The sequence below is a fragment of the Neomonachus schauinslandi genome, chromosome 10 (assembly GCF_002201575.2).
Source record: "Neomonachus schauinslandi chromosome 10, ASM220157v2, whole genome shotgun sequence".
In the NCBI taxonomy this organism is placed as follows: Eukaryota; Metazoa; Chordata; class Mammalia; order Carnivora; family Phocidae; genus Neomonachus; species Neomonachus schauinslandi.
The window spans coordinates 78,421,789-78,447,754 of NC_058412.1; the positions used below are offsets into that span (position 1 = coordinate 78,421,789).

Consider the following 25,966-nt stretch of genomic DNA (forward strand, 5'->3'; position numbering starts at 1 on the left):
TCATTCCCTGGCCAGGGGAATTCAATAGATAGCAAACATAATGAATCCAAACATTGGAATTCATGTATAAAAGGGGAGAGAACAGGGCAAGGAGTGGTCTTGTGTGTGTTTTAAAGGGAAGTAGACAAATGAAGTTAAAGGGCAGTATTTGTGCTTCTTGGTGATTTTTAAAATTTTTTCTTTGGAATGTGAAAGAAGTTTCTGGAAGGCGGAAAGCCTTTGAGGTTCCAAGGTATGTCCTTGGATATGAGAGTGAAGATGCGACAGGAAGAGAAAGTGACAGCAGAGAGCTTTAGCGGAGGGGCTGGTAGAGAAGAACAGGAAGATATTGAGGGGCTGAGCTCTTAGTGGTCACACGGGCAAGCCCTCAATGTGGGGGACCCCTCACTCCTAACACAACTGCTGTTCTGGCAGGTGGGGAGGGGTGCAGGTTTGCCCCGAGCTGGGGCTTTACATACATTATCTCATTTCATCCTCCTATGATTTCATTTAATAGAAGCAGAAAATAGGCTCAATGAGATTAAGTGATTTGCCCAGAATCACTCAGCTAGTAAATGGTAAAGCTGGGATTCAAAACCGGATCTGTCCTCAAAGCCACTGCTCATCTTTGCCCCACTTGGCTGTTACTGAGTTTCTGCTGTGGGGGATGTTCTGGGATTGCTGCTACTTAGTACCAAGGTGCAAAGGGGGAAACCCATTTCCCCAAAAGAAGCGAACAAACACACAAAACCCAAACTTTCCTACTAAGCCTCAGATCACACTGCACTATATTTAAGTGCACATTTGTTAGCTTACATGCTCCCAGGATTTTTGGCAAGTTTCTTATTCACTATTATGTGGGATCATTAACTCCTTACTTTGGGGCCATGTACTACATTAAAAAAAACAACAACAAACTATTTTCTGCTGAATAGAGCATCTTATTTAGAAGACCTTTGGTTAAGTATTGCTGGGCAATTTGTGGGACAAAGGACACTCAGTTTTATGAAATCTTTGCGGAAATGGATCTGTCATAGTCATCGCCTGTGTTGGAATATAGTAAGTGCTCAATAACTATGTATAAAGGTCAACTCCATGCCCTCATGAATTTCAAGTTTTCCCTAGTAGGCTGATTGACCAGTGATTTTTATTCAGGTTCCTCTGGGGCTTGAATCAATACTGGTACCTATAAAACAGCCTGGGATGAGCAAAATGATCCATTATCACCGGATGCTAATCTGAAGTGGAGTGTATTGTTTAGTGAGAAGGGCAGGCGATTATAGGTGAAGACTACTTGAAGGCAGCCGAGCATCCTCCTGGTTGCTATGCAACCCCAGACAAGTCCCTCGTCTTACCTGGCCTCTCTAACCTCACCTGTTTCCTCATCTAGGAAATACTTACAACACACTGTCAGGCAGTCAACAAGCATTTACGGAATACCCACAGGGCACAAAGCAATAAACTTACTGCTTATTTAAGCCAGGAAATAAAGCTAAAGCATAGCAGAGGATTAGCCCAAATACCTGGGCAAATGAGGCACAAGTAGAAGTATTAGGCTCTGAAATCCTCCGGCGATTGTGGCCCTATGCAGTTGAGGCTTTGGGGCATTTTAAAATTAGTATCTGAATACTGACTTTAGTCAGAATGTGTGTGTGTGTTGGTTTTCTATTGCTGCTATAAATAAATCATCTCAAATTTAGTGGCTTGAAACAACACAAATTTATGATCTCACAGTTCAGAATCTTAGAAGTCCAGATGAGCTGAAATCAAGTGGGGCTGTGTTGTATTCTGGAAGCTCTGGTGGAGAACTTGTTCCTTGTCCCCTCTGGCTTTAAGAGACTGCCCACGTTTCTTGGCTTGTGGCCCCTTCTTCCATCTTCCAAGGTAGCCATGTCAGGCGTCTCTTTCATACTCCCATCTCTTCTGCCTCTCTCCTCTATTCATGAAGGACCTTAGTGATTACATTGGACCCACCAGACAATACAGGATAATCTCCGAATCTCAAGGTCAGCTGATTAGCAACCTTAATTCCATCTGTAACCTTAATTCCCCTTTGCCATATAGCCTGACATAGTCACATGTTTTCAGGATTAGGACATGGGCATCTTTGGGGGGGGCATTATTCTGCCTTCCACAGTGTGTGTTTGTGAGTAATTACTTATCTATCAAGAGCAATGGTGGGTTATGAATTTTGTGATTATAGCTCAGGGAACTGTATAAGACTATTACCATCAGAGCTTTATGTTTTAAGGACATAAAATACTAACCCTACAATCAAAAACAACCCTGGCATTTATAACATGACTTATGGTTTGCAAAGCACTTTGACATGTATATTTTTTTATTAGACCCTCGTAACTATGTTGCAGGGCAGATAAAGAAAGCAGTGTTATCTCTGATTTATAGATGAGTAAACTGAGGCACAGAGGGATTTCCTTAAAGCCACAAAAGCTGATTCAAACCCAGGTATGCAGAGTTCTAGTCCCGTGTTCTTTCTATTACCCATACCGCAAAGCCCTCATGGCATGTGTCGTTATCAACATATATTGCCCAAAGAAGTAGTAAGAGATCTTGTTTCTAACCTACGAAAGGAAAAACAGATGTGAGGTTGTTCCGAAACTTAAAGAACACAAAGCCTGCTTCCCACGGAGCTGAGGAGATTCTCTCCCCAACGGTTCAGAGCTGATCCCCGATCCGTGCTGGGGGCAGTGACACAATAACGGACAGAGAGGACAGGAGGAACAGCTCGTACGGGCAGAGTAACTGTCGCCCTAAGGTACAGCAGAGAGATGTGCGTACCTCACGTCCATAGTTAAAAGGAATTGCTCACTTTACGGTTCAGGGCTTTTTGTTTTCATTTTTTTGTAGGAATAAAAGAATGAACCCGTAGGAGACCTGTAGCTTGTGTGCACATTGGCGACCCTATAGATAAACACAGATAGCCAGAGAGGTGGAGGAGTTTTGTTAAAATCTTGCATGCCTGTTTTCTATTTTATTCTCCAAAAAGGTACATCATTTTTTAAAAAAGATTTTATTTATTTGAGAGAGAGAATGAACAGGGGGAGAGGCAGAGAGACAAGCAGACTCCCCACTGAGTAGTAGCCCCAACGTGGGGCTTGATCCCAAGACCCTGGGATCACTACCTGAGCTGAAGGCAGATGCTTAACCCACAGAGCCACCCAGGTGCCCCGAGGCACATCATTTTAATGGAAAATCCAAAATCAGAAACTTGTTCATTTTAACCTTGATCTCACAGATTTGTTCTGTTTCATGCCCTAAAAAAAAGAAAAGGAATGATTCCTGTATCCCGCTAAAGGGATGTGCTGATGATTTAGTGAAATGTGGTGGTTCCTGATGACTGGGTTAGGCGCACAGCTAGGGTCAGTCCACAGAGACCGTGTGGGGTCATTATCTCCCACTCTATTTAGAGGCTGCCCACTGCAGCCTTTCCAAGTCAGGTATTACTCTCCCTCCTAGTCACCTCTGAAGACACCTCTCAAGGTGAGACACTAACAGAAGCTGAAAAGTCACAATCCCCTGCTGGCAGTGCCCGACAAAGGTGCGTGGTCCACCCTGGCTGAGCAGTATCCTGATGCAGCATCCTCTGGAGGGCAGACCTTCCAAGCCCCAGAACCCTAAATGCTCACGGTGCATGACACCTCGAGATGTGACTCTAATGGGTAAGCTAGCGAACGATAAGAAAGCTAGTCCCTGGTATAACACAGGAAAATACATAAATGTAAATGCATAAAGGGAAGTCGAGTGTGACTCCCTACCTTAATTGCCTAACACAATTCCCACTAGATGCATAAATTATAGTTCCTATTAACAGCACTATGAATAATAATCAGTTTACTTTCTGACTTGTATCTAAATATACTTTCTATATGATTTCATCTTTTATTCAGCTGTTTAAAAGCAGAACATCTAATTACAGTTCCTATTAGTCAACATTAATTTTTTTTTTAATTTTTGCTATGGAGTATGTGTGATGACTGATTTTCTAAAAACAGAATTCTTCAGCATATGGAACAAATCGTGTTATTATTAATGCATTCCCAAATGACTCTGCATTTCAATTCTCTTAATTATTTAGTCATTGCTGATTATGTCTTTTTACAATTCATTATCTCATTTCTTGCCATGTGGGCATTTTATTCATTAAGTGTCAAAATGAAGGGTTTGACCTAAAAAAAAAAAAGATAATCAGGAAATACTGGCATATTTTTAAAAGTCTGTTTCCCTTCTTCAACATTTTCATGCCATGTGATAACACACTCTAAACAACAAGTATTTCAAGGACATCTTAGGTAGCAATGCTGATCTGTGTACTATGACAGCCGTGTTGGCCCGGGTTGGAGGGGCATCGAGGAGCGGAAGCTGTGCAGTTGCTTACCGGAGACATCTCTAAAGATTAGAACGTACCAGTTCCAACTATAGCTCAATCACACTGCGATGTTCTCATTTTAAACAAAGATACTATTTGTGTGAGTGGACTGTTGTACTAGTTTTATTCCAAAGCTAAAATGATCTTTTAAAAATAGCTCTTTAAGTAGTGCCGGGAAACACAGGGTAAGAAACATTTACTAAATTGAAGGAGAACTCGCTCTTTTACTTAAAAAATTTTTTAAAGATTTTATTTATTTATTTGACAGAGAGAGACACAGCGAGAGAGGGAACACAAGCAGAGGGAGTGGGAGAGGGAGAAGCAGGCTTCCAGCTGAGCAGGGAGCCCGACGCGGGGCTCGATCCCAGGACCCCGGGATCATGACCTGAGCCGAAGGCAGACGCTTAACAACTGAGCCACCCAGGTGCCCCGAGAACTTGCTCTTAATAAGAATTAATTTTGTCCTCTGGCTGGTCCCACTGAAGTTACAAAACCAGACTCTGACTGGGACTATTTAATAAGGCCTGGGCACTCTGACCTTCATGCAGATGTTGGCTCATGACTTCGGTGAGGTCTGTGTACCCTGAGACCAAATTCATTGTAGACATTTAAAAAAAGGCAAGGGGAAACTAAGAAAGGATTAAGAAGGCTGAGGATGTGAGAAAATCAGAGGAGAAAATACTTATTTCTACCTGGCTAAGGCCTCTGTCTATCTGAGATGTCAGATTTTCTGAACAAAACTGCTTTGTTTGTAACCTAGATGGTAGATACTACAAATAGCATAGAACAAAATGGTAAACCTCTTATTAAGTGTGCCTTCTAGCTAAACATGTACCTCCTGATCATGCTAAAATCGAGTACTACTGAACAAGATGTGAAAAGGGAACTCATTTTCCTTTTTTGATTTAGAACAAACAAATGCCATACAATCAAAGGAGGGTGCATCTAGGCAAGACAAAGCCTGCAATAGATGGGCTCAAAGAGAGTATTACTCATCTGAGGCCCAGAAAGAGAATTTCTTTGGAGAAAGATACTGTAATATTGTGATGCTTTTCTCCCCCATCTGAAGGGTGGGGGGAGAAGGGAGCTAGTTCTTCCTCACCTCAACCTAAGTGAAAGGGCTTTCATACACACACCCGTGCACACATCAACAGCCCTCAGAGGACTTCATGTTTGCTTTGGGTGCTTGGGGATACCTAACTTAAGCCTGCAAAAATCATCAAGGGAGCAGCGAATGGCTGACATGGTGGCACAGAAGGCTCTGTCACATGTGGATTGAACTTTGACCTACAGAGAGACAAGACATACACTGGATGCAGAAGCTGGGTTGGGCAAGAACATGGAGAGAAGAGGCAGTCATATGGAAGACGGAAAGAGGCACTACCCTCATCAAAGGAGCTACAGGTAGACACTCACAGTGAGGAAAAATCTTTTTGGAACCGTTAAAGCACCCCACAAAGAACCAGTGCTCTTTCCCACAGAGAGAGACCCGCCAACTCCACAGAGCCCCAGTGCCAGTTCCTAGGGACAGCCAAGTATGACTTCTTGGGCCCTTAGCACTTTCTTGTCACCCTAGCTCTAGCCCTGGAGGAGCCAGAAAGCCCAGCTGAAAAAAGGAACAATGCAAGCCAGTGTAATAGAGAAGGAACACCTATGTCCCTCCTTCCCTCCTAGGATTCTAGCCTGTAGGAAGCCCAAGTTGGGGGAAGGAAATCTTTAACTTTAAATGAGTTCAGAGCTTTTTTTTTTTTTAAAGATTTTATTTATTTATTTGACAGAGAGAGACACAGCGAGAGAGGGAACACAAGCAGGGGGAGTGGGAGAGGGAGAAGCAGGCTTCCCGCGGAGCAGAGAGCCCGATGCGGGGCTTGATCCCAGGACCCCGGGATCATGACCTGAGCTGAAGGCAGACACTCAACGACTAAGCCACCCAGGCACCCCAAATTCAGAGCTTTGATGAGGCCCTATAGCTGGGCATTTTAATTACTGAAATGAGGTTTTTTTTTTGTCACTAAGAGTTACTGGAGGACTTTTGAATCATCTAATAGTGTCCGGGAAACTAGTGAGATTTCATTTAAGGGCAGGAGAAGAAGTAGCCCATGAAAAGGATTTCAAGAGACCCTGTGATCAGAACCTTTTGGGCTTTATGTTTGCATCCTGTTGAGTACTCCTTAGATGTAACAGTTGCATTTTTTTTACTGTGGTTAAAAAATATATATATATATCTATATATATAACATAAAATGCATCATTTTAACCCATTTTTAAGTATACTGTTCAGTGGTATTTACATTCATATTGTTGTGTAACCACCATCCATCCACAAAACCTTTTCATCTTTCCAAACTAAAGTTCTATTTCCATTAAATAATATGTAATAGTTGCATTTTAAAGAGGAAATAAAAGAACTCAGCATAAGGCCTGGCTCTTGGCCTTGGGATTTATTACATGCTTTTGTTGCTATTTTACTTTCATTTTTTCCATTTCTGATGCTCTTATTTGTGTGTGTGTAGATCTGAGTTTCAGACCACATCATAGTCCTTCTGCTTATGAATTTCCTTTAACATTTCTTGTAAAGTAGGTCTGCTGGTAATGAATTCCCACATTTTTTTGTTGGTCTACAAAATTATTTCTCTTTAACTTTTAAGGAATATTTTTGCTGAGAATTCTGAGCTGACAGCTTTTTTCTTCTTTCACCACTTCAAAGATATCACTCCATTGTCTTATTGCTTGCCTGGCCACTGATGAGAAGTCTTCCGTCATTCTCGTCTGAGTTCCTCTGTTGGTAATGTGTCTTTTTTCTCTGGCTGGCTGCCTTCAAGATTTTCTCTTTGTCTTTGGTCTTTAGCAGTTCGAATATGATATACCTTGGGGCGTGTGTTGGTATTTATACTGCTAGGCATTCTTTGAGCCTGAGCTTCTGGGATATGTGGGTTGGGGGGGGGTCTGTTGCTAATTCTGAAAATTCTTGGTCATTATTTGTTTTGTCTTGTTCTCTTTTCCTCCCCCTCCTCGGATTCCAATTACATGAATATTTCACCATTTACTATTATCCTACAGAGCTTAGATGCTCTGCTCTGTTTTTTTCTTACATTTTTATCTCTTTGTTTTCATTTTGAGTAATTTCTATTGACTTATCTTCATACTCTTTGATTCTTCCCTCAACTGTGTCCAGTCTACTGACAAACCCATCAAAGGCATTTTATATCTCTCTGTGTTTTCCATTTCCCCATTTTTTCATGTGGCTTTCTCTCTTATAGTTCCTGTCTCCCCAGTGAAATTACCTATGATTCTGCATGCATGATTTTGGATTCCTATCAGAGGTAAAAACTAACTTCATAATTTTAGATGCCTCTTCCTTCAGAGCCACTAATGTATTAATTGTAGCCATTTAAGTTCTAATGTCTGTGTCACACTGGATTCTGATTCTGATGACTGCTTTGTCCCTTCAGACTGTGCTTTTTTGAAGCCCTTCATTGGTCTCCTAAGTTTGTGTTGAAAGCCATACATGTTGTATAGGGCAGCAGACTCTGAGGTAAGTATGTTCTGTGCTTGCAGATGAGAACGCCTTTCCCTCTGTTAGGTCTTTAGTGTGAAGGTTTGTGTTCATCTAGTCAGGAGTTGGTATGGTTATGAAGTTTGCGCTCTGCTTGGCTATGAATCTCCCCACTTGACTTTGGGTCTTCCCTATGCATGGCTCTTCCAGTTGTATCCTACTCTTATTTTTACTCAATCCTTGCTGGTGTGGTGGCTGGATAATTGGGGAGGGAAGATGGACTCTGATGTTTTGATTAAGATTTGGTTTCAGGTAGGCACTGAGAACAGGAGTCTTGGTGGTGTAGCCTCCTCCAGAAGCAATGTTAGGTAGCACATATTCCTGTGCCTTCCCCAGGGGTAGAGCTGTTTGTTTTCTCTTCATCAGGTACAGTGGGTCTCCCCTAGGGACGTCAGGATGCATTTTGGTTGTCCTTCCTCCTGGAGATGAAGGCTTTTGTTTCTTAGGAATGAGAGGGAGAGGGGTCTGAGATTCAGTTTCAGAGGTGGGTGCCATTCCCCTGCCCCACCAGGGGATCCACCAGAAGGGCTGCAGTTTTGTGCTCTTCTTCCCACAGATGAAGGTTTCCAAGCAGTCGGAGAGATAGAGGAGTTGGGTGTATATGGCCTTGGCTGGTGTCCCATATGAACCAATGCTCAGGTCCCATTTCTTCCTGAAGGTGCTTGGCTCTCATCACATTTCAGGTTGTTTGCCCTATGATGTCAGTTCTTTCATGGGTTAAATAGTTTCTCTAGCTTTTTTCTTGTTTTGAGTGAAGCAGTGCTTCCTCCAGCTCTCTATCTTCTTTCTGTAGCTCTGAGCTGAAGCATTACTGCTATTCATAGCACTTTACCATGTTGTGTGCAATCCTTAATCTTCTTTGAGCTACACAACCAACCTGGGTCAAGCACATGTTACTGCTGCCACAGGCAGACAAGACAATTGGCTAGAAAACTTACTATTTACTATGCTGAATATGGATGGCCAGTTCTTCATCGTCAAGTACTGATAGGTATCATTATAAACTCCTAATTCACTCAAGAGTAGATTCTTATCAGAGGTAATACTAAGTTTATAATTTTAGATGCTTCTGAGTTCCCATGAAGCCATGAATTTTCTATATGTAAAATTCTAGCTCTTATTCATTTCTGGACCCTAGAAATTCTCTGGCTTTCTTAATAGTAAGAACTCAAGGCACTGAATACAATTTAACAAGTAATATGTCCCATACTTGAAAGTATATAAGATGCCTTTAAATATTGAATAAGTCCATTTTTTCATGAAGTTAGATTTTCAATAAACCATTCAAAAGCATTTATTGAGATGATTGCTGGGTGCTACGCAATCAAACGGAAATGTAGGCAATCTCATTCTAATTGAAATTAAGTCTGTACATCACTGAAAAATATTGAAAAGAAATAATCCTTCATACATGGTATAAAAATGCCAACCCACTTTCCTTCTCATGTCTCCTTTTAAGGGTCTATATAAAAGCCGAGGATTTTCTGAACCCACCCCTTTGAAGACTTCCACTATTTTAATTCATTGTCCTTTCAAGTCCAAGTAGATTTCTGAGTTTTACATCGCTCTCCTTAGTTGTGTAAGTATATGTGGAAAGGACTGATATTTAAATAGGAGGGTTCTGTGTCATTTGCCAGCTATTCCAAGCAATGTACCAAGTGTATTTCAGTGTGAAAATACTGCTACAAGTTAGAAGTTATGCATGATTTTTAATCCTTTGTGAGCTCTCAAAAGGAATCTTCAGGAACATAGTAGACTAGAACACATATTATAAACATTACTTTGCCTGGGTAATCTGATTTATAATGAGGCATACTTAGTAAAACCATATACGTGTAAGAGCAACTTATAGGCACAAGTTGACATAGTTTTATAATCAACCAAAAAGGCAAAGAAATTTAAATAAGCACTTGAACCGTGCTTAACGAGACAAAAAGCTACCAACCACCTATCAAACTAGTGTTCCACCAGGGGGCGCAGTCTGCATTTATTCCCTTTGCAGCCACTTAGTATATGCACCTGAACGGTTGTATAAAAAACTCTATTTTTGTAAAGTGATTTATAATGTTCCACTGGCTTTTGACTTTATTCCAATCTTTACTGTTTGTCAATCAAACTCAGTGATTTCCAACACTTTTGTTTTCCTATAAATGCTGAGTTTTAAAGAAACTGTAAACAGACTTTAGGGGAGTCTGCTGCTAATCCTAGGTCCATCTTTTCCTATAGCCAGGAATCCTTTAGAAAGCAATTGTTTCTTAGCAGTAAAGATAATCGCACAAGTATTCTACAGCTAGATACTCTAGATGGAAATTTCTTTAAGTAAACCTCGTCTCTAATGAATTTGAAAATACTCGATTATCCTAACAACAAGGAAACCAGCAGCTAACAGTCATCAGTTCCAAAATAAAATGTTTATTTCAATCACAGATTTACAAAATTGGTTTACCTCCAGAACTGCATTTGATGAACGAAAATATTTTGTTAGACGCTGACTCACTAAGATGTGTGTATTCACAAATTTACCCAGCAAGAGATGTTACAACCATATCAAATAGTGAGTGAGAACAATAGCTTTTTTTTTTTTTTTCTGGGCAAAATGTGCACTGTCTTGAAACCTACATTAGCGCAGTGTTACCTGGCCATTTGGTGGCAGAGCTGTTGTTGAACGCAGGAGTATCTGATGCAAAAGCTCAAGCTCCAGGACAACTCACACCTGGGCTTCTGTCCCTTGGAGCTCTTGGTATCTCTGGACTCCCCATCTTTACCCACCCCTCTCCTGGGGGAGGAGGACAGCACTGAGTGTTGCTTGCTCTTACGAGGGGTAAGACGGCAGGAGGTGTCAGTAACGTACAGCTCCACACAAGGCAGCGTATAACACAGGCTGATGCGAAAGACCCATTTTCTCAGTAACAGACATACTACTCAGTGACTAGCTTCCACATGAATACACACTCGAGCTAACTCCATAAGGAACTATCAGTGGTATTTCCATGCGCACTGCGCCTCTCTCATGCCACTCGGCATGTACTGATCCTCAATCTAACTGCTGCCAGACGCCTTGCAGCTTCTCGCCACTGGGGCAACAACTGCAGCGGTCATGCATCCCTTTGTTTCCTTGAGGCTGTAAGAAAGAGGTGGTACGATGCAAGAGTTCTGATGTACCCTCACAAGAAGAACTGGCTCAGTCTTACATTCTGAAAATATTCAGAGTTTTGAAAAAATTGCACTGTGTTTATGAGCTTGGGCTCCAGGGACCTGAGTTTGAACCCTAACCCTGTCTCTTAATTGCTCTCTACGTCTCCGTTGCCTCTCCTGTAAAATGGGGATGACATCATATAGGGTTACTGTGAGGATTAAAAGAGGTAATAGATGTGAAGGGCACAGTTAGCCATCAATATACGTTAAGCAATGCCATTATGATACTTTCCTATGCTTTAAGTCGCGTAGTTTGCTCTAGTCTAAGGAGCCAATTCAAATCCCTGCGCCTTAAAGATAGGGAGGCTATGAGGCAATATTGATTTGATTAGCTCATCTTCATTTTCAGTGATAAAGGTCCAGCACACATCCTGAAAGCTTTCCCAGTGCTCCTAAGATGTTGGGGGCAGGGAGAGGGAAGGGGATGGGAACGCATTTTTAAAATGTTCAAATCAAAATTACTGCTCATCTGATTTCCTAAACATTTGTTCTAATTCACCAAATATTTTGCTCACTGCCTTATCTTTCCTTCCTCTATTTGCATGTGCTTCGCTTTTGATGTGGCACACACTTTAAAAATACATTATTAAGCAGACAAGCACGTCACCCCTGGAGCTAGCACTCTGTCCCCTGCTTATTCTTAACCAATCTCCTTTTGTGTTCTTTTGTGCTGAAGTGATTAATCATTTCAACTATTCAAGGGTTGCTGACGATCTTTCTAGATGATGCCAGCTACGATGACCCCTCCTCCCCCACCATCCACACTGTTTTAAACATGTTAGGAATCTGCTTTGGAGTCTTTATTCATGTCACAGTCGGCTCCTCATTTCACACAAGAATAACTAGTGAACCTCCAAAAGAACTCAGTGTTCATTTCTCATCTTTTTCCAGAGTCTGGGGTTGGATGTGTGTGGAGAGGTTGGTGAGAGAAGTCAGTGGAATAAAACAAGGAAACAGGAAGTTAAGAAGTCAAAATGATAAATGCTTATTTTGCAGACTAGAGGAGACATTTTTCTCTCACTGGTTGGAGAGAACCTGTTGCACCTCATTGTTTGTGCAATATCATCTTTTTCATCGCATGTGGCTGGATTTTCTCAAGCCTCCCCCCCTTTGCCTCTTTCTAGTTATTTGCAATGGAATTTTCAAATGGCTTTTGTAGTTCAAGTTGAGTCTCAGATTCACCAGGGTCTCAATCTGTAATTTGGTTAGAAAGAAGCAGCTGAAGTAGGTTTTCAGGGATTGGTCATTTTTTAGAAGCCACTACTAATATTTTTAGCTAACTTTAAAGGTTCTATTTTGAAAAGCCTATTCTTCACTCCCCACCCCACCCCTCGCTATACACCATTAAACTGAATTCAAAAACATGTTTTAAAAATTGGCCCAAAATACTGTTAGGCCACAAGTTATTGCCAGGGAAGGGAAGACTAAAATGATTCATAAAGGAAATATGCAGATACAAGTATTTCAATAATGTTAAATGAATTAATATAGAATCCCAGGGTAATTTAAAAAGAAATATGTACTTTACATACAGAATTAATCTATATTTGAGACTATTAAAAAGATATTTACAAGTAGCTGAGGATAGAGTTTTAAATTATTGCGTAATACATCAATTATAAGCATGCTGATCTTAAGATTTTTAATCACATTTCAGAGGCCTAATCAATGTTCATAGATACTTTGTTTAAAAAAATAACATAAAATCTTTAATATTTTAATTCCACAGACGTCTAATTATTTAGAATTACAACGCAAAAATAAGGCACTAAAATAAAAACATTATACTGAAGAATCTGTAATAATAAACAGGTCACAACTTCTGCGATGTCCTAAGAAATTCCGGGCAGAGAGAAAGATACCCATTTGCACAAATAGGCACATCTTTTTAGTGGGAGGAGAGACACAGGGAAGGTACATTAAAGAAAATAAATCCCCTACTGTTAGCATATTACAATTGTTCTCAAAGCTAATAACTGGAGAGACAGGCAGTGGTGCACCTTTCCTGATTTATCATCAGAAACTGAAATTGTTTAGGAAAGCAGTATTTGGTAGAGGGCTGGTCTCCGGAGAGTGGAGGTGTGAGCAGTGGTACCGAACATAGCATTTCTCCAGAACTGCTGAGGTCTAAGTGGAGCCAGGGATGGAGCTATGTGCAAACGGGACGACACGCCATGTGCAAAACCTAGTTAGTGTGGGGGGCTAAAGAATGCTGACACTAGGGTACCTATTCAGAAATTATGGGCTGTGTGGATAGCTTTCAAAATCAGAACAGAATAAGATGCCTGTAAGTATGGGAGCATGTTCTAAAAGTTATGCAAAATGTCTGAGTTCCAACCCCTACATTTAAAAAATACTTACACTGCATTGCATCCAACCAACATAAAAACAAAGGAATTGCACCACTACAAATCACATTTCTCAGAACTATAGGACAACATATAAATGAAATGGAAAGGGGAATGGAGGTTTCTATGTTTTTTCAGGTTATGCTGATCTAAATAATTATGAACATAAGGACTACAGAAAATGTAGATTAATATCTAGATAGATGGTCTAATTTTTCAAGGCCCTTATCTCTTTAATCTGCAAATTATCATCTTCTATTTAAGAAATTATTTTCAACTTTCCTATGTGGATACAAATTTGTAGCAAATTTGTAATTTCACACCCCTCAGTTTGAAGAGGTAACAGAAAACACTGTGTGTGGTTTTAATGATAATAAATACAATTTTTAAATGTATGTCTTGAGCTGATCGCTTTTGGGTGGATGTGTTTTAATTGTTCTAAGAACTGCTTTCCACAGAGCATATTAGCAGCGGAAAGAGCTCTGACTTCCAGCCCTTGATGCTATGAGCAGCAAAATGGTAATTAACCAAATTATCCCTGTAAATTTATTATCTTGATTTCTTCGACTTGTACATTACACTCATTATCTATCAAAATGAAAAACTCCATCTCGCGAAAGATAATCAGAACACAAGCGGCAGATAGAAAGGTCTGAGCTCTCCTGACGTGTGAAACACCAGCAAGAGCCGATGGACTCCTTTTCACTTCCAACCCTCAGGAGTTAGAGGGTGAATTTTCTATCTCTCTTGCATTTGTGCTAATTGTAGGATGTGTCCTAATGCTCCCAGGTCACACAACAGTCTTGGATGTCCTTGGAGAGCTGATGTACTAGGGGGATAGCACCTCAACATTTTTTTTTTTAAAGATTTTATTTATTTGACAGAGAGTGAGACATCGAGAGAGGGAACACAAGCAGCGGGAGTGGGAGAGGGAGAAGCAGGCTTCCCGCTGAGCAGGGACCCCGATGTGGGGCTCGATCCCAGGACCCTGGGATCATGACCCGAGCCGAAGGCAGACGCTGAATGACTGAGCCACCCAGGCGCCCCAGCATCTCAACATTTTTGTTGCAGTACTGGAAGGACAATAAAGTGGAGAGCAAGAACAGACATTGAGCAAAAGGTCAAAGTCATTCATTCATTATTCTCCATCCATTTATTCAGTATTTATTAAACATTCATTATGTGACAGTCATTTTGATAGTCCCTCGGGATAGATGGTAACAGCCTAATGCGGGCAACGAAAGACCATTATTACTCAATATAATAAGTGAAGTGATAAGAATAAAGGGTACCTTTCCTGGGGAATACAGAATAGGAGCATCTAACTCAGACTTGGGAATCAGGAAGGCTTCCTGCAGGGAGTGATCTCTCAAGGAAGGTTTGGAAACAGCAGAATTTGGGGTGAGGGGTAGACAGAGCATGAGGTAAGCCCAGAGGCAGAAGTGGAGTATAGAGTGTGAGGGGGACAGTGGGGAAAGATAAGGCTGGAATGCAATGCAGGGCTAGGACTTGTGTGGCTCTCCCAGACCACATCCAGGAATCTGACTCTGTCCTAAACCCGAGGGGAGCTACTGAAATGTTTTTAAAGCACACATGCTTTGGAAAGCTGATACCACCTACATTGGGGGAGTTGGCTAGAGGCAGTCAGTAGGCAGGTGGCCGGGGAGGAGGTCTCTGGAATAATCTAGGTGGGAAAGATGGTGGACTGAATAAGGAGGGTAGCACGGAGATGGAAAGAAGCAGACCTATTTAAGTGAGATTCAGAAGACAGACTGACAGACTTGGTGTGGAACCGAATGTGACGAGTGTGAGGAGGAGAGCCCAATGGCTTGAGCAGCTAGGTGAATGAGGATAATCCATGCTGGAGGCAGAGCCAGCAGGGGTGTGAGATGGCATTAGGGAAAAGGTGTCCATGACACATATAAGTGGAGCAATTGGGGCCCTGGGTGGCTCAGTCAGTTATGCGTCTGACTTTGGCTCAGGTCATGATCTCAGGGTCTTGGGATGGAGCCCCGTGTCAGGCATTCTGCTCAGCAGGGAGGCTGCTTCTCCCTCTGCCCTTCCCCCTGCTAGTGCTCTCTCTCTCTCTCTCTCAAAGTCTTTTTTAAAAAGTGGAGCCATTCGGGGCAGCTGGATAGATGAGCATGAAACTAAGGAAACAGCTGGGCTCGAGATAACATACTTGCCCCCTGCCCCATCATGGCACAAATGCCTCCAGAAGCTGGAGAAACTGTAGCCTCTAGAAGAAGAGAGAGCTGGGACAGAAGTCCGAGGAATCCCAGTACATCAGGGGTAGTTACAGGAAGAGAGGTACATGGAGGAGCCCAAGAAGAAATGACCACCCAATGGGAATAAATCCAGGAGGGTGTGGTGAGAGAGGCTAAGGCTCGAGCATTTTGAGGTGGACAGTGCGGGCATCACATGGAATGCCCACCAGGGGATCACGCTGGGAACGGTCTCTGTGCTTAGGAAGAAGCCAGCGTGGAGCGGTGACACTGGTAAAAGTGGTTTCAGGGGAGCACGGGAGGAGGAACCGGATAGCAGTGGGTTGATGGGAAAGTGGAGGTGAAGGCACACGGGGACTCTGGCGGGGGGAGTCAACTGAGGAAGGGGAAGGAGCCCCAAGGAGTGCAGCACTGAAGACGCTCTCTTCTGGAGACGGAAAGCATGTGTACACATTTACCCTGAGGACACTACAAGAGATCTAGGCTGGAGGAGACCTGAGAGAGAGGGCACTCACCAGTCCTGAGCTAGCTGCAGTCGTACATGGGACTCCAACACACAGGCAGAGGGATGAGCCGGAAGTCAGGAAAGAGGGAAGGAGGGGTGCACGAGATTCAGGTAAGTTTCCAGGTCTGTCAGTGGGTCGGAACACAAGAGGTCTGGCAAGACAGAATCTAGGCCTGTTTGGTTCACTGCTGTGCCCCCGGTGCCTAGGACAGAGCCTGGCACATTGGCCAAGGAAGCCAGCAGGCCAAGGTGCGCATGCTAACAGCATCTATCTCCTCAGCATCTGGGACAGTGAAGCTCCTGCTGAGGCAGGAAGGAGGTCCAGGTGTCAGAGGTGTGGAGCAAGGGGGATGGCTAGTGGCTAAGCCAGTTCAAGCTGGTTCTTGGGGATGAAAAAGTCTTTCTCTGTATAAATCACAGAAACATATACCATATACAGTACAGTATATTTGCAGTATTAGAATTTCATGGGGCAGCAATTAGGAAGAGTGTCTAAAGATTCCCTAGAAGGGGATAATGGGAAACAGCACAGGCCAGCTACCAAGATGATCCTACCCTGAAACTGGGATTCAACATAAACAAGAGGTCACAACTGGCTGGACGCATAGAAGGGTCCATGATCCAGGCCTCAGAGCTGGCTGCTAGAGAAAAGGTTTCACTGCTCCATCCTGGAAGTCCTGGAGGGACTGAGGGGTGGGGTAGACTCTGAAGGCAGACAAGAGACCAAGCACAATGGTGCCTTGCTAATGGGGTGGAGTGGAGGGCATTAACAGAGGACCCGCCTCAGAGGAAGGTAACGCTCACACATGGCCGTTCAAGCCATAGGCTGAAACTGGCAAGCTTTCTGGGGGGAAAGATGGCCGTGCCCTCAGAGAATTTGATGGGGCAGAAACAGTGGTAAGAGGTCTTCAGTGATTTGTACCCAAGGACCTATTTGCAAGGACCAGCTGCCTGAGAGAATTTCTACATTAAAGAGAGAAGCAAAAAAAGGTAGCGTAGAGATGAAGAAGGTCACAGGGCCCTTTCTGCTAGAAATTTTCTGATACAAAGGTTACACACCTGTATACAAACACACACAGTCTAAAAATACTTCGGCAAACAAGGAGGATCTTATTTGTCTGCCATGTTAAGTACTAATATCACTTCGGCACATATTCTAATGTTTTTGTGCTTCTTAATTAGCACTCTAAAGTATTCTTTATTAAATGACTTAACATAATCATTCCATAAATAATTACCAGTTTTTATCTCTGGCGTGGTTTTCAAAGTCCAGTGAGCACATATGCTTATATTATACTTAAGTATAGAAATAGGAAAGAGAAAATAAAATTGCATTCGTTCTGTTAGGTAAATTTAGCAAAGGACTTGAAGCAAGTCGAGTGGCCAGCAATATTAGCATTGAAGAGCTGCACTTAAGAGAACCCAAGATTAAAAATAAGTATTTCTTTGGGAATTTATACATTTGAAATATTATCAGATATTATACTCTCATGTGTATGGGTATTTTCTAGAAGTAAAATAAAAACCACACTGCAATCGTAAACTTCATTCATAGATAAAGATAAGAATCTGCATGCTTTGTTCTAGGTGATCCAAGCTTAAGCACTTATTTTTCTGAAAATGAGGCCTCACTGAAATACAAAGAAGCAGAAATCTGTGAGGGTGCTGTGAAAACCTGAGAGGCATGCATGGGTGACAAGTATAGTCCAATGGACCACATATGCACCGTCAGGCAGCGACTGTCTCTGCTTCTGTCCCACCCTCCTCCACTCTTGTGTTGCTAGGGGAGGACTCTGCAAGGCACCTTTCACAGGAGCACTGGCATCGAAAGGAATGCATCTCTATTTGCTTTCTTCCCCACATTCTTCCTCTTACTCATTCTATAAGCATCTGTCCCTTCTGCGTGTCTGGCAGGTGTTTTAAACCATGGTATAAATCTACTACTTTCTGAGTTACATTCAATCTCTTATTTCTTTGTTCTGTTGATGCCCCTTGTAAGGCAAGAGCAACAGAAAACTCACAGAATCACGTATTTTTAATCCCTCGGTCCTTTAATGTAATGCTAAGCTTCACCAAGTATCCTCATGAGAAACTGTGAAACTGGGTCTTTGACCTTGCCTGAAGCTCAGCCCTTCATGCATCCTGGCTGGCTGACATACCTCCCGCGTGTATCTCCAAGTCTTTACTACCCTGGCTATGGTAGGAGGCACATAGCGCCAGGAGCTTCCATGACATCCGGTGGCATTTAGGTTTTGTGAACAGGCCATTTGTGTATCTCCTCTTTTCTTTCAGTCAGCACCTTCAGAGCAAAATAGTGACCAACACCCATGAAAAGATATCAACTGAGGTATCAGAATTCACTCTTGACTGTTAGGGCAGAAAGTACATTCCCATGGACCTTTAGCTACATGGGCTGCTAACATTCCTTTGGTCTTCTATCCCCATGGTTCTGTAAATGCCTTTGTAATTTCTAATGGTATGCATCAGAATGAGGCAGGCAAACAAAGAAAGGCAAAGCCATTTGTTCCGGAGCTTCCAGATCTCTGGGGTTCCTTTGGCTATCACCCTCAAAGTCTCTGGGCTCAGAACAGATTCTGAATTAGAGTGGTCTCTTGCCCCACTGCTGTTAGAAATTGAACAGTTCTGGAGGGATCACAAAGTCTACAGAGTGTAGCCAAATGGCCCTGGAATGTAGGAGCAGGCCACTGGATACCCCTCACAGGCATGAAGATGCCCTTGGCAAGCAGAGATGGAGTCATTTAAGTAGGGCTTTTGGTTTCAGCCAAAAGGACTAGCATAATAACATCTCTTAAAAATGCATCTATGGTTGTAAAATAAGGTATACATTGTTGTATTTCTGTTTCTATCCATTCAGATGACCAAATGCAGAAAGAGAAATGAAAACAAAACACTGCCAGCCAATAGTTCATCTTGGGCAAGACTCGTAGGTTTTGTCTGGCGTATTTCTCTAGGCCTACATTAGGTTTACCCTTGCTCTGATTTTATTTCACTGAGCAAGTAATGGGATGTATTAATGGAGCTCCTTTGCAGCTCAACCTGGATTGATTTTGCCATTTGTGGGCTTCATTTTGTCACTAATAAAATCTTTACTGTTTGAAACAAATGAAATAATTGATAAAGGAAAGAGCATGAGCTCAAAAAAGCCTGTCTGGTCTGAAGCAGGGGAGATTTGACTGAGGTCCATCTCTGTAAATGACCCGAACAGGTCACTTAAAACAAGTTGTCTCTTTGTTCTCTATAGGCTGGCCAACATATTTTCATTTGGGTTAAGGAGCATGTAGACATTTAAGCACAAGGTTTGTCTTGGCCCACCATGAGGGTCAGAACATGTGAGGGGACCATAATAATGTGCACTTCACATGATGGTGCTTTAAATGCTCTCCTTACTCACAGACCTCCCAGAACCCAACCGAAAATCTTGTCCAGCAGGCTCCTTATCTAGGAGTATCTAGAAAAGGAGTTCCTTTATTTGCTGGAAGTCTGTTCAATTGTACTGTCAGGAAACTGATTTGGGCCCCCAGAATTTAAACAAGTACCAGTTACCCCCTTCCTATCAACAGAAATCCAACTCTATGTAAATATTCACTATAAATATCACATAGGAAATTGGAATTAAATTAGTGACTAAAGGTAAAAACCAAGAAAATAATCTGCTCAGATGTTACCCTGAAATTGTCTCTAACTTAATCCTTTAAGTCCAAACCAGAATCTCTAACACTGGTCTCTTATTAGGAAGGCTCACTATGCTATGAGCAGTGCCCCTCAACACCTGCCATCTAAAGCTGTCTTGCATAAAATTTGTGCATCCTAGATTCTAGCCCTACACAACCCCATTAAGTTGTAAACGGATTTTATTTGCTGAACAAATGTTAATGCCATTCTACGTTAATGGATAATGCTATGAAAAGCACCTAAGTATTACAGCACTGGAACCTTTAAGAAAGAAATATAGTATAACTTACAAAACTGTCTGTTACAAACATATGTCAGCCATGAGGGCTCCTAGTTCTTATTGCCCATCTTCATAGAACTCGGTTATAATTTCTCCCTTGGTTAACTGAATTTTGCAATAATACACAGATTTATTAGGTCCCAGGATTAGAATTCTCTGAGTAAGAGTAAAAAATAATTACACTTTAGAATATAATGTAATATTCAAATGACTTGAAAACAGTCACCTCAGCAAAAATAAGAGAGGGGAGAGGAAAAAGAAGTTTAAAGATGAGGTTGATAACATTGGCCATAAAACCTCTGTGAGTTCAAGTGCACAAATGCATGATCTGGCATTTCCAAATCATAAACACGTGGAAATGGGAAACCTCCCTTTCACAGCAAAATGCCTGAGTGGTTTCATTATTGAGCCAGGGGGATTCCTTCATTTAATAAGACAGCTCAGTAGAGAAGATAGAGAGGGTGTTGGTGCCAGACAGTGCTCGTTAAAATCCCAGCTCTACCACTTTCTAGTTGTGTGACCTTGGGCAAGCAGTGTTTAGATTTCTCTGTCTGTAAAATGGGGATGTTAACAGTCCCTGCCTCATGGGGCATCTGTGATGGCTAAAGGAGCTAATACATGCAAGAAACTGAGAACAGTACCTCATCCGTAATAAGCGTCCCATAAATTCCATAAAATGTGTTCCATCATTTGGTACTTGTTCTTATCTACAGGGTTGTTTGCAAATGGAGAGGCCCTGGATGGAAACCGTGGCCTCTCCTCACAAAAGGTCTCTCGACTCCCTGACTTCATATTCTCGGTCTTCTCTTGTGTGGATGCTGCTCTTTCTACTGCACAGAAACAGCACTCAATAAAGTCACTGATGAGCTTTTTGTTGTCCAGTCCATGGAGTGGTTTTCAATCCTCGTCTCTCTTGTACTCTCAGAAGTCCTGTGCACTGTTGAGCTTGAAACTCTCTTTCCCTGGGTTCTGGGACCTTCCATGGCCACCATTATCCCTCAACTTCCCAAATCACACCCTCTCCCTTTCATTGCTAGTGGATCCTACTCTCCTTGGCCCTTAAATGTTGGAATTTTGGCTCTCATTGCTTCTCTTGTCTCTCTCCAGGCAAGTTTACCCATTTCTATGGTTTTATTACCAACATGCTAATTAGTCCAAAACATTGACCTGCTGCTTAGACCACTGTTCTGAGCCCAAACTATTAGTCCAAATATTGCTTCCTCAGGGAAGCTGTTCTTGACCTAAAATGAGGTCATGTGCCCTATGGTGGGCTCTCATGGAACCCTGAGTACTTATCACAATTAACATTAGACATTTATTTACAAGATTAAAAATAAAACTTAGTATCTATATCCTCCAGCACATGATTGGTTTCAAGAGGGTCATGTCTGCTTGGCCCACTATTATTTTCCCAGTACCTCCCACATGGAAAGGGCATGCTAACACTTGTTAAGTGAATATCTCAATTTTCATTATTTTAAGGCACTTTCATGACCTGCTCATTCTCCACCATAAGAGAGAGCCATCACTTTTGTGTGATGGCTCCATGTAACGAGTACCTTGGTGACCTTGACCACATCAGGTTTATCTGAGCTGATCACAAGGGGAGAGAAAGTGATAAGGAAAACTAGGCCCCACAAAGACTATCCATGGGAAGGAACCCAGTGCTAAAAAGGCCAGTAAGTCATGTCTATGATTTAGAGCAAATGGAATCTGTTTGTGAGTTATCACAATGATATTCTTCATTCTCCCTTAGAGGATTCCTTCGCTCAATCACTCATTCATTTATTCATTCTACAAAGTCGTGATTCTCAGTTCCAGACATCAGGGCCACAGTATGGGAGGAAGCCCAATATGTGGCAGGTACACAATAAATACCACAGGCTGTAATGGAGAAGGAGCCCCATGCTTGTGTTTGGAGGAGAGGACGTGCTTAGGACAAGAGAGGAAGACAACCCTGGAGAATGGTGTGTGCAAGGCAGGGGACAACCAGGAAAACATTCTGGGCAAAACTGGGAACACGGACATGATCCTCTAGGACCTCCCTCAGTACCAACTACTACTACTAACACATCAGGCTGACAGGTGAGGGCAGAGAAAAGGCCCACCTGGACGCCACCATCACCTCTGTTTCCTCCATTTCCCATTCTGGACCACTCCTCATGGGCTCTGGGAAGACCAGAATTTGGAGAGGGCTCAGCTGTCTTCTGATGAAATCATCATCTCCGTTGCCCTGAACCTTGCCATGTGCTTCCAAATCAATTATCTGCTTGGTCCAGCCTTTCCCTTTTGTTCTGTGCCTGATTCAAAGTGGGCCATGGTAGCGGCAGCACAGTGGAATATTAGGGTCAGTACTGGGAAGTAGAAGTGGGACCATGGGGCATAAGGCTTTCATCAGCTCTCTTGAGAAAAAAAATAATGCTTTAAATTCTTGACTGCAGCATTCAGTTGTATTTTAGGTGAATTTTATATTACCTCCACTATATCCTTTTGCTGTGTGAATTGCTCAAGCCCTTATTCAAACTTCAGGCTCTGCTTGGAGTACGGAAAAGAAAGGTCAAATGACAGGTTTTTACCATATCCTCAGAAAAGAGAAGAAAGGATAAGAACGGGTAGGATTTTATAAATTGGGAAACCAAAGAGGGATTGCTATGTTCTGGTATTACCATTTTGCTGACATAAACACCATAACCAATCAAAGGAAGAAGGCTTAAACACTGAATATTTGGACTCCAAACATGGAAGTATGTCAAAAGAGAAACAGGAAAAGTATATTAGTACTTTACACTATTTGTTGTTTACTCTGAAACAAAGCCTCAGGTTAGAGATAATACAGATATAAAATACAATATGTGTTTTATTTAACATATATTAAATGCCAAAAATGAAGCTACCCATTTTGACAACTGTTTTCCATAGAAATCTCTGCCAGAAAAACAAAAATCATTATGAACTCAGCAGATCAAATTTCAATTTCTTATTTTGGTCAACTTGAGAGTTAAAGATTTATTTATGAAATAATGCTTTCCAGGAAGCCAAAAACAACAACAACAACAAAAAAAAACCCTGCCTCTGAAAACAATTTGATGATTAATGCAAATTTTAAAACCAAATAATTATATTACTGTCATTCACTGGCAATTCAAGAAAGAGTGTGTAGGATGTCCAAAAGTTAGAAACATATTAAAATAAAGGTTTTTTCTTTATAGGGAATTGCCATCCATCTGGTCTAATTTGTCTTGGTGTTTTGCCCAGCATAATATCAGCTCTCTGAGAATGTAAATTATTAGGTTACTCCCCTGAAAAAATATGAGTGAAGAAAAAATATGGGTTGAAGATGACATCCTGATTATAAGTTTGAATACTCAGGAAAACACTAATATGGCAGAAGAGCCCAACCTCAGTAAATCTGGGTGTGAAACTGGTTCACAGAGGGTAGCTACTAGAGATGATGAGGAGGAAAAAGACAGTCTTACAGGGAGTAACAGGCAACACAATAAGATGCAAAACAATATGGAAATAAATTTTCAGACACTGAGTATTACCTCTTTGTCAGAGTGCTTCTGATTCCAATTAAGTTTAGGAGAAAAATAACAAGGCAACCCTTGCCTGACTGGAAAGTATAGACTATTAAAGGATGCTTCTAAATAGGAGGGTGATAAATGGAGGCATCTAAATGTGTGCACAACCGTATTTTTCATCTCAACTCTGTTCTTCTGTCTCCCAGCTGATCACTTTAATACAGTGTCACCTCAGCCCATACAAAGGCATCAGGTTGATGGGTAACTCCTAGATTTTGAAAAGAAGCCATGTTTTTGTAAAGTGGCATTTAGGCAACTTCCATGATTGCCCTCAGAAAAGGTAAGCATCAAACAGGAAACAGACAATAGGCGCCTTTGACAATATAGCCACGTGCCTCCTTCTATTTGGAATCTACATCCAATCAGTTGGTAAGATTTGTAAAAACAAAATGTCCTTACCCGAATTATTTCTTCAACACAGCTGTTTGTGTCTCCAGATCTACTCTCCTGAAAGCAAAGGAGAAAAGAATTAAGTCTGATAGCATAGATTTATGGTTACAAAGAAAAGGGGACACATAAGCTTCTAAACCTGAGTTTGGACTGGGGATGCCTGACGTGGGACTTAGTGATGAGCTCCTTTCCTTAATGGGGTAGCCTGAGTCACAGCTATGACTGCTCCCCTCCCCCCTGCAGCACAGCAGACGGCCAGCCAGGAGCACCGCACACACCTGCGGTTCAGCTCTGGGCCCTCCAATCGCGCCCCTGCTAAGCAGCGCAGGCGCCTAGGAGGACAGCGGCCAACTGGCAGGTGTGAGCTCTCTGTTCCCCCTGGGCTCCATCACCATGTGGAAATGTGGCCTCCGCTGCCAAAGTGGAACCAGTTCACCCACCAAACACGTGCAATGGCTTGGCCGAGTACAATGGTTGCGAAGGCTTAAGTAAAAGTCTGTCCCCACTTTTTAAGTAAAAGTCTGGTAGTTCCACCATCCTCAAAGCCCAGATTTACTGGTTTGATGAGCCGAAAACTGAAAGACCAAAAGGAGAAACATCCTCTCAATAGCCGCACAGCATGCTGGGTGTCACACTCCAGAGCCACTTGTTCTGTGACCCACACTGCCCTGTGCTGTGGAGATGTTAAGGGCTCTGAGGAATGGTGGCTTCGGGTCACAGTCAACACTGGGGAGCACTTTCAGTTCCAGAGATTCTGTGTGGTTACTGCTGGTTCCACAGCTCAGAGCGCAGGAAGTGGTATGGTGGGGACATGAAAGCAGCGTCTGCTGGTAGACGTGCCCGCTGTGGTCTGAGGGAGATACGTCCCCTGGCCTTTTACTTCAGTGACGTTGGCCACAACTCAGCATGACATTCGAGAATGAGGCTGTATTCACAATCTTCTCCAAGCCCATTCTCCCATCCTCTTCACAGTTCTCTCTCCACCAGGGAAGCAAATCTGCCCCTTTCCATGTTTCCTGGTTAATTCCAAGTCACCCCACAGACTACAGGTCAATCATGGCTTCCTCAGAGCAGCCGTCCCTAAGCCTGGAGTTCTCATCCTCAGCAGCATTTACTTCTTCTTCAGAGTACTCACTACATTCAGTACTTAACTCTTTAATGCTATCTCCTCCCTCTAAAACATATGCTCCACAAATTTAGGGGCTCTGTGTCTTTCAGCGGTGCCTCACACAGTCCTGAGTGTGTGCAGTAAATGTTTGCTAGTGGACACTGTATGAAGAAATGAGAGAACCTCCTTCCTATGGTCTCCTGTGAGGACTACCACAATCAGCTTCAGGACTTTGGAATATTGCCAAGGCTCTACCGAAGAAGACACCTTTGCACCCTCCCCACCCTCTTTGCCTGGTGGAAGAGCATTCTGTTTGAAATAGTCTACTCTTCACACTGGGTAAGGGGCCAGGGTGTATGAAGGTATGTGAAGTCTGAAAAGGTCCCACACATGATTGAGAAAATTTGTCCAAGTCCCCTGAGGCCCAGAAAGTTTACATGACTCACCCTGCGCCACATAAGAGCAGTGCCTGGACCAGAACACAGGATTCCTGACCCTCAGTCATGCACATTTTCACTTCCAGAAGCTTCCCCCAACCCCAAAGCTGTGCTTTAAATATATCTAACCCCTTAGCAAACCTGAGCTCATTTGTCAAAGGTACAAGGTTTATATGGTTTAGGAACTTCTCATGTGTGTGGTAAAATACACATAATATGAAATTTGCCATTTTAACCATTTTAAAGTGCATAATTTACTGGCACTGAATACAGTCACAGTGC

General features: G+C 42.4%; 1 protein-coding gene across 1 annotated transcript in view; it reads right to left on the reverse strand.

Annotated features, from left to right (window-relative positions):
- Positions 1 to 25,966, reverse strand: part of AFF3 (AF4/FMR2 family member 3) — a 429,746-nt gene that overhangs the window by 245,347 nt on the left and 158,433 nt on the right. Inside the window, exon 6 of the mRNA XM_044919020.1 lies at positions 24,149 to 24,196. Within this exon, the coding sequence (XP_044774955.1) occupies positions 24,149 to 24,196 (48 nt within the window). The remainder of the gene's footprint in view (positions 1 to 24,148; positions 24,197 to 25,966) is intronic.